The sequence below is a fragment of the Lampetra fluviatilis genome, unplaced genomic scaffold (genome assembly GCF_964198595.1).
Source record: "Lampetra fluviatilis unplaced genomic scaffold, kcLamFluv1.1 SCAFFOLD_247, whole genome shotgun sequence".
Classification (NCBI taxonomy): domain Eukaryota; kingdom Metazoa; phylum Chordata; class Hyperoartia; order Petromyzontiformes; family Petromyzontidae; genus Lampetra; species Lampetra fluviatilis.
This window is the reverse complement of record NW_027621051.1, coordinates 90,001-97,500: the sequence shown is the minus strand read 5'-3', so window position 1 is coordinate 97,500 and position 7,500 is coordinate 90,001. Positions and strand designations below refer to the sequence as shown.

The 7,500-nt window shown below is 50.4% G+C and overlaps 1 protein-coding gene across 1 annotated transcript in view; it reads left to right on the top strand.

Annotated features, from left to right (window-relative positions):
* LOC144954699 (neurofibromin-like) overlaps positions 1-7,500 on the top strand; it is a gene marked incomplete at both ends in the record, with an annotated part of 130,724 nt that overhangs the window by 37,506 nt on the left and 85,718 nt on the right. Inside the window, 2 exon segments of the mRNA XM_078885135.1 lie at positions 2,107-2,319; positions 4,486-4,635. Of these exon segments, the coding sequence (XP_078741261.1) occupies positions 2,107-2,319; positions 4,486-4,635 (363 nt within the window).

The following is a 7,500-nucleotide window of genomic DNA, read 5'->3' as shown; positions in this document are numbered from 1 at the left end:
GTGTACTGTGTGTGTGTACTGTGTGTGTGTACTGTGTGTGTGTACTGTGTGTGTACTGTGTGTGTACTGTGTGTGTACTGTGTGTGTACTGTGTGTGTGTGTGTACTGTGTGTGTGTGTGTACTGTGTGTGTGTGTACTGTGTGTGTACTGTGTGTGTACTGTGTGTGTGTGTACTGTGTGTGTACTGTGTGTGTGTGTACTGTGTGTGTGTGTACTGTGTGTGTACTGTGTGTGTGTACTGTGTGTGTGTACTGTGTGTGTGTACTGTGTGTACTGTGTGTGTACTGTGTGTGAGTGTACTGTGTGTACTGTGTGTGTACTGAGTGTGTGTGTGTGTGTACTGTGTGTGTACTGTGTGTGAGTACTGTGTGTGTACTGTGTGTGTGTATTGTGTGTGTGTGTACTGTGTGTGTGTGTACTGTGTGTACTGTGTGTGTGTGTGTACTGAGTGTGTGTGTACTGTGTGTGTGTGTACTGTGTGTGTACTGTGTGTACTGTGTGTGTGTGTGTACTGTGTGTGTGTGTATTGTGTGTGTGTGTACTGTGTGTACTGTGTGTGTGTGTGTACTGTGAGTGTGTGTACTGTGTGTGTGTGTACTGAGTGTGTGTGTACTGTGTGTGTGTGTACTGTGTGTGTACTGTGTGTGTACTGTGTGTGTGTGTACTGTGTGTGTGTGTACTGTGTGTACTGTGTGTGTGTGTACTGTGTGTGTACTGTGTGTGTTTGTGTACACTGTGTGTGTACTGTGTGTGTGTACTGTGTGTGTACTGTGTGTACTGTGTGTTTACTGTGTGTGTGTGTGTACTGTGTGTGAGTGTACTGTGTGTGTACTGTGTGTGTACTGTGAGTGTACTGTGTGTGTGTGTGAGTGTACTGTGTGTGTGTACTGTGAGTGTACTGTGTGTGTGTGAGTGTACTGTGTGTGTACTGTGTGTGTGTGTACTGAGTGTTTGTGTGTGTGTGTACTGTGTGTGTACTGTGTGTGTACTGTGTGTGTGTACTGTGTGTGTGTACTGTGTGTGTACTGTGAGTGTACTGTGTGTGTGTGTACTGTGTGTGTGTACTGTGAGTGTACTGTGTGTGTGTACTGTGTGTGTACTGTGAGTGTACTGTGTGTGTGTGTACTGTGTGTGTGTGTGAGTGTACTGTGTGTGTACTGTGTGTGTGTGTACTGTGTGTGTACTGTGTGTACTGTGTTGTGTGTGTACTGTGTGTACTGTATGTGTACTGTGTGTGTGTACTGTGTGTGTACTGTGTGTGTGTGTGTGAGTGTACTGTGTTGTGTGTGTACTGTGGTGTGTGTGTACTGTGTGTGAGTGTACTGTGTGTGTACTGTGTGTACTGTGTGTGTACTGTGTGTGTGTACTGTGTGTGTACTGTGTGTGTGAGTGTACTGTGTGTGTGTGTGTACTGTGTGTGTACTGTGTGTGTACTGTGTGTGTGTGTGTACTGTGTGTGTGTACTGTGTGTGTGTGTACTGTGTGTGTGTGTACTGTGTGTGTACTGTGTGTGTGTACTGTGTGTGTGGGTACTGTGTGTGTGAGTGTACTGTGTGTGTGTGTGTACTGTGTGTGTACTGTGTGTGTGTGTACTGTTTGTGTGTACTGTGTGTACTGTGTGTGTACTGTGTGTGTACTGTGTGTGTGTACTGTGTGTGTGTGTACTGTGTGTGTGTACTGTGTGTGTGTGTATTGTGTGTGTGTGTACTGTGTGTACTGTGTGTGTACTGTGTGTGTACTGTGTGTGTACTGTGTGTACTGTGTGTGTAGTGTGTGAGTGTACTGTGTGTGTGTGTACTGTGTGTGTGTACTGTGTGAGTGTGTACTATGTACTGTGTGTGTGTGTACTGTGTGTACTGCGTGTACTGTGTGTGTGTGTGTACTGTGTGTGAGTGTACTGTGTGTGTACTGTGTGTACTGTGTGTGTGTGTGTACTATGTACTGTGTGAGTGTACTGTGTGTATACTGTGTATGTGTACTGTGTGTACTGTGTGTGAGTGTACTGAGTGTTTGTGTACTGTGTGTGTACTGTGTGTGTACTGTGTGTGTACTGTGAGTGTACTGTGTGTGTACTGTGTGTGTACTGTGTGTGTGCTGCGTGGCAGGTGCGCGAGTACACCAAGTACCATGAGCGTCTACTGACGGGCCTCAAGGGCAGCAAGCGGCTGGTGTTTGTGGAGTCTCTGGCGCGTCTGGGCGACTACGTGGACGCGACGCAGCAGCGGCTACCCGGAGCCACGCTCGCCCTCGACGAGGACCTCAAGGTGTTCCACAGCGCCCTGAAACTCTCCCACAAGGACACCAAGGTGTCCATCAAGGTGGGTGGACGTGTGGGTGGGTGGGTGGGTGACTGACTGACTGACTGAGTGACCGAGTGACCAAGAGACCGAGAGACCGAGTGAGTGAGTGACTGAGTGAGTGACTGAGTGACCGAGTGAGTGAGTGAGTGAGTGGGTGAGTGTGTGAGTGAGTGAGTGGGTGAGTGAGTGGTGAGTGAGTGAGTGACTGACTGAGTGACTGACTGAGTGAGTGAGTGGTGAGTGAGTGTGTGAATGAGTGAGTGACTGAGTGAGTGAGTGAGTGGGTGAGTGAGTGGGTGAGTGAGTGACTGAGTGAGTGAGTGGGTGAGTGAGTGGGTGAGTGTGTGAATGAGTGAGTGAGTGAGTGGGTGAGTGAGTGAGTGAGTGAGTGACTGAGTGACTGACTGGGTGAGTGAGTGTGTGAATGAGTGAGTGACTGAGTGAGTGAGTGGGTGAGTGAGTGGGTGAGTGAGTGACTGAGTGAGTGAGTGGGTGAGTGAGTGACTGAGTGAGTGAGTGGGTGAGTGAATGGGTGGGTGGGTGAGTGAGTGAGTGAGTGACTGAGTGAGTGAGTGAGTGACTGAGTAAGTGGGTGGGTGTGTGAATGAGTGAGTGGGTGGGTGGGTGGGTGTGTGAGTGACTGTGTGAATGACTGAGTGAGTGGGTGTGTGAATGAGTGACTAACTGACTGAGTGAGTGACTAACTGACTAACTGACTGAGTGAGTGACTGAGTGAGTGACTGAGTGACTAACTGAGTGACTAACTAACTGACCGACTAACTAACTGACTGACTGACTGACTAACTGACTACCTAACTGACTAACTAACTGACTAACTAACTGACTAACTAACTGACTAACTGACTAACTAACTGACTAACTAACTGACTGACTAACTAACTGACTAACTAACTGACTAACTAACTGACTAACTGACTAACTGACTAACTGACTAACTGACTAACTGACTGAGTGAGTAGGTGAGTGACTGAGTGAGTGACTGAGTGACTGAGTGGGTGGGTGAGTAAGTGAGTAACTGAGTGACTAACTGACTAACTGACTGACTGACTGACTAACTAACTGACTAACTGACTAACTAACTAACTGACTAACTGACTAACTGACTAACTAACTGACTAACTGACTAACTGACTAACTAACTGACTGACTAACTAACTGACTAACTAACTGACTAACTAACTAACTGACTAACTGACTAACTGACTAACTAACTGACTAACTGACTGAGTGAGTGAGTGAGTAGGTGAGTGACTGAGTGAGTGACTGAGTGACTGAGTGGGTGGGTGGGTGAGTAAGTGAGTGACTGAGTGACTAAATGACTAACTGACTGACTGACTAACTGACTAACTGACTAACTGACTAACTAACTGACTAACTAACTGACTGACTGACTGACTAACTAATTGACTGACTAACTGACTAACTAACTGACTAACTGACTAACTGACTAACTAACTGACTAACTGACTGACTAACTGACTAACTAACTGACTAACTAACTGACTAACTAACTAACTGACTAACTAACTGACTAACTGACTAACTAACTAACTGACTAACTGACTAACTAACTAACTGACTAACTAACTGACTAACTAACTAACTAACTGACTAACTAACTGACTAACTAACTGACTAACTAATTGACTAACTAACTGACTAACTGACTAACTAACTAACTAACTGACTAACTAACTGACTAACTGACTTACTGACTAACTAACTGACTGACTAACTAACTGACTAACTAACTAACTTACTAACTAACCAACTGACTAACTAACTAACTGACTAACTTACTTACTAACTGACTAACTGACTAACTAACTAACTGACTAACTAAATAACTGACTAACTAACTAACTGACTAACTAACTAACTAACTAACTGACTAACTGACTAACTAACTGACTAACTGACTAACTAACTAACTAACTAACTGACTAACTAACTGACTAACTGACTGACTAACTAACTAACTGACTGACTAACTGACTGACTGACTAACTAACTGACTGACTAACTAACTAACTAACTGACTAACTAACTGACTAACTAACTAACTAACCAACTGACTAACTAACTGACTAACTAACTGACTGACTAACTGACTAACTAACTAACTGACTGACTGACCAACCGCGTGTCCGCGTGTCCGCCCAGGTGGGGCCCACGGCGGTGCAGGTGATGTCTGCGGAGAAGACGCGCGTGCTGGGCCAGTACGTGCTTCTGGATGATGTGCACTACGCGTCGGAGATCGAGGAGATCTGCCTGGTGGACGAGAACCAGTTCACGCTCACCATCGCCAACCAGGTGAGGCGCTCGCTCACTCACTCGCTCGCCACTCGCTCGCTCGCTCACCACTCGCTCACCATCGCCAACCAGGTGAGGCGCTCGCTCACTCGCTCGCTCGCCACTCGCTCACTCGCTCACCACTCACTCGCTCGCTCGCTCACTCACTCACTCGCTCACCACTCACTCACCACTCACTCACCATCGCCAACCAGGTGAGGCGCTCGCTCACTCACTCGCTCGCCACTCGCTCACTCGCTCACCACTCACTCACTCACCACTCACTCACCACTCGCTCACTCACGCACTCACCACGCACTACGCGTCCGAGATCGAGGAGATCTGCCTGGTGGACGAGAACCAGTTCACGCTCACCATCGCCAACCAGGTGAGGCGCTCACTCACTCACTCGCTCACCACTCGCTCGCTCGCTCACTCACTCGTTCGCTCGCTCACTCACTCGCTCACCACTCACTCACCACGCACTACGCGTCGGAGATCGAGGAGATCTGCCTGGTGGACGAGAACCAGTTCACGCTCACCATCGCCAACCAGGTGAGGCGCTCGCTCACTCGCTCGCTCGCCACTCGCTCACTCGCTCACCACTCACTCACTCGCTCACTCGCTCGCTCGCCACTCGCTCACTCGCTCACCACTCACTCACTCACTCGCTCGCTCGCTCACTCGCTCGCTCGCCACTCGCTCACTCGCTCACCACTCACTCACTCACTCACTCGCTCACTCGCATCGCTCGCTCGCCACTCGCTCACATCGCTCACCACTCACTCACTCACTCACCTCGCTCGCTCGCTCGCTCGCCACTCACTCACTCACTCAGTCACTCACTCACCACTCGCTCACCACGCACTCACCACTCGCTCACCACTCACTCACCACTCACTCACCACGCACTCACCACTCACCACTCACTCACTCACCACTCACCACTCACTCACTCACCACTCACTCACCACGCACCACTCACTCACCACTCACTCACCACTCACTCACCACTCACCACTCACTCACCACTCACTCACCACTCACCACTCACTCACCACTCACCACTCACTCACCACTCACTCACCACTCACTCACTCACCACTCACTCACTCACCACTCGCTCACCACTCGCTCACCACTCACCACTCACTCACTCACTCACTCACTCACCACTCACCACTCACTCACCACTCGCTCACCACTCACTCACCACTCGCTCACCACTCACTCACCACTCGCTCACCACTCACTCACCACTCACTCACTCACCACTCACTCACCACTCGCTCACCACTCACTCACCACTCACTCACCACACCGCTCACCACTCACTCACCACTCACTCACCACTCACCACTCGCTCACCACACGCTCACCACTCGCTCACCACTCGCTCACCACTCACCACTCGCTCACCACTCACTCACCACTCACTCACTCACTCACCACTCGCTCACCACTCGCTCACCACTCGCTCACCACTCACTCACCACTCACTCACCACTCGCTCACCACTCACTCACCACTCACTCACTCACCACACTCACTTACTCACCACTCACCACTCACTCACCACTCACTCACCACTCACTCACCACTCACCACTCACTCACTCACCACTCACTCACTCACCACTCACTCACCACTCACTCACTCACTCACCACTCACTCACCACTCACTCACCACTCACTCACTCACTCACCACTCACTCACTCACTCACCACTCACTCACCACTCACTCACTCACTCACTCACCACTCACTCACTCACTCACCACTCACTCACCACTCACTCACCACTCACTCACTCACTCACCACTCACTCACCACTCACTCACCACTCACTCACTCACTCACACACTCACTCACCACTCACTCACCACTCACTCACCACTCACCACTCACTCACCACTCACTCACCACTCACTCACCACTCACTCACTCACTCACCACTCACTCACCACTCACTCACCACTCACTCACTCACTCACCACTCACTCACCACTCACTCACCACTCACTCACTCACCACTCGCTCACCACGCGCTCACCACTCGCTCACCACTCGCTCACCACTCACTCACCACTCACTCACCACTCGCTCACCACTCACTCACCACTCACTCACCACTCACTCACCACTCACTCACCACTCACCACTCACTCACTCACCACTCGCTCACCACTCGCTCACCACTCGCTCACCACTCGCTCACCACTCACTCACCACTCACCACTCACTCACTCACTCACCACTCACTCACCACTCACTCACCACTCACTCACCACTCACCACTCACTCACTCACTCACTCACCACTCACTCACTCACTCACCACTCACTCACCACTCACTCACCATCACCATCACTCACTCACTCACCACTCACTCACCACTCACTCACCACTCACTCACTCACCACTCACTCACCACTCACTCACCACTCACTCACTCACTCACCACTCACTCACCACTCACTCACCACTCACTCACTCACTCACCACTCGCTCACCACGCGCTCACCACTCGCTCACCACTCGCTCACCACTCACTCACCACTCACTCACCACTCACTCACCACTCACTCACTCACCACTCGCTCACCACTCGCTCACCACTCACTCACCACTCACTCACTCACCACTCACTCACCACTCGCTCACCACTCGCTCACCACTCGCTCACCACTCGCTCACTCACCACTCACTCACCACTCACTCACCACTCACCACTCACTCACCACTCACTCACCACTCACCACTCACTCACCACTCACTCACCACTCACTCACCACTCACTCACCACTCACTCACCACTCACCACTCACTCACCACTCACTCACCACTCACACTCACTCACCACTCACTCACCACTCACTCACCACT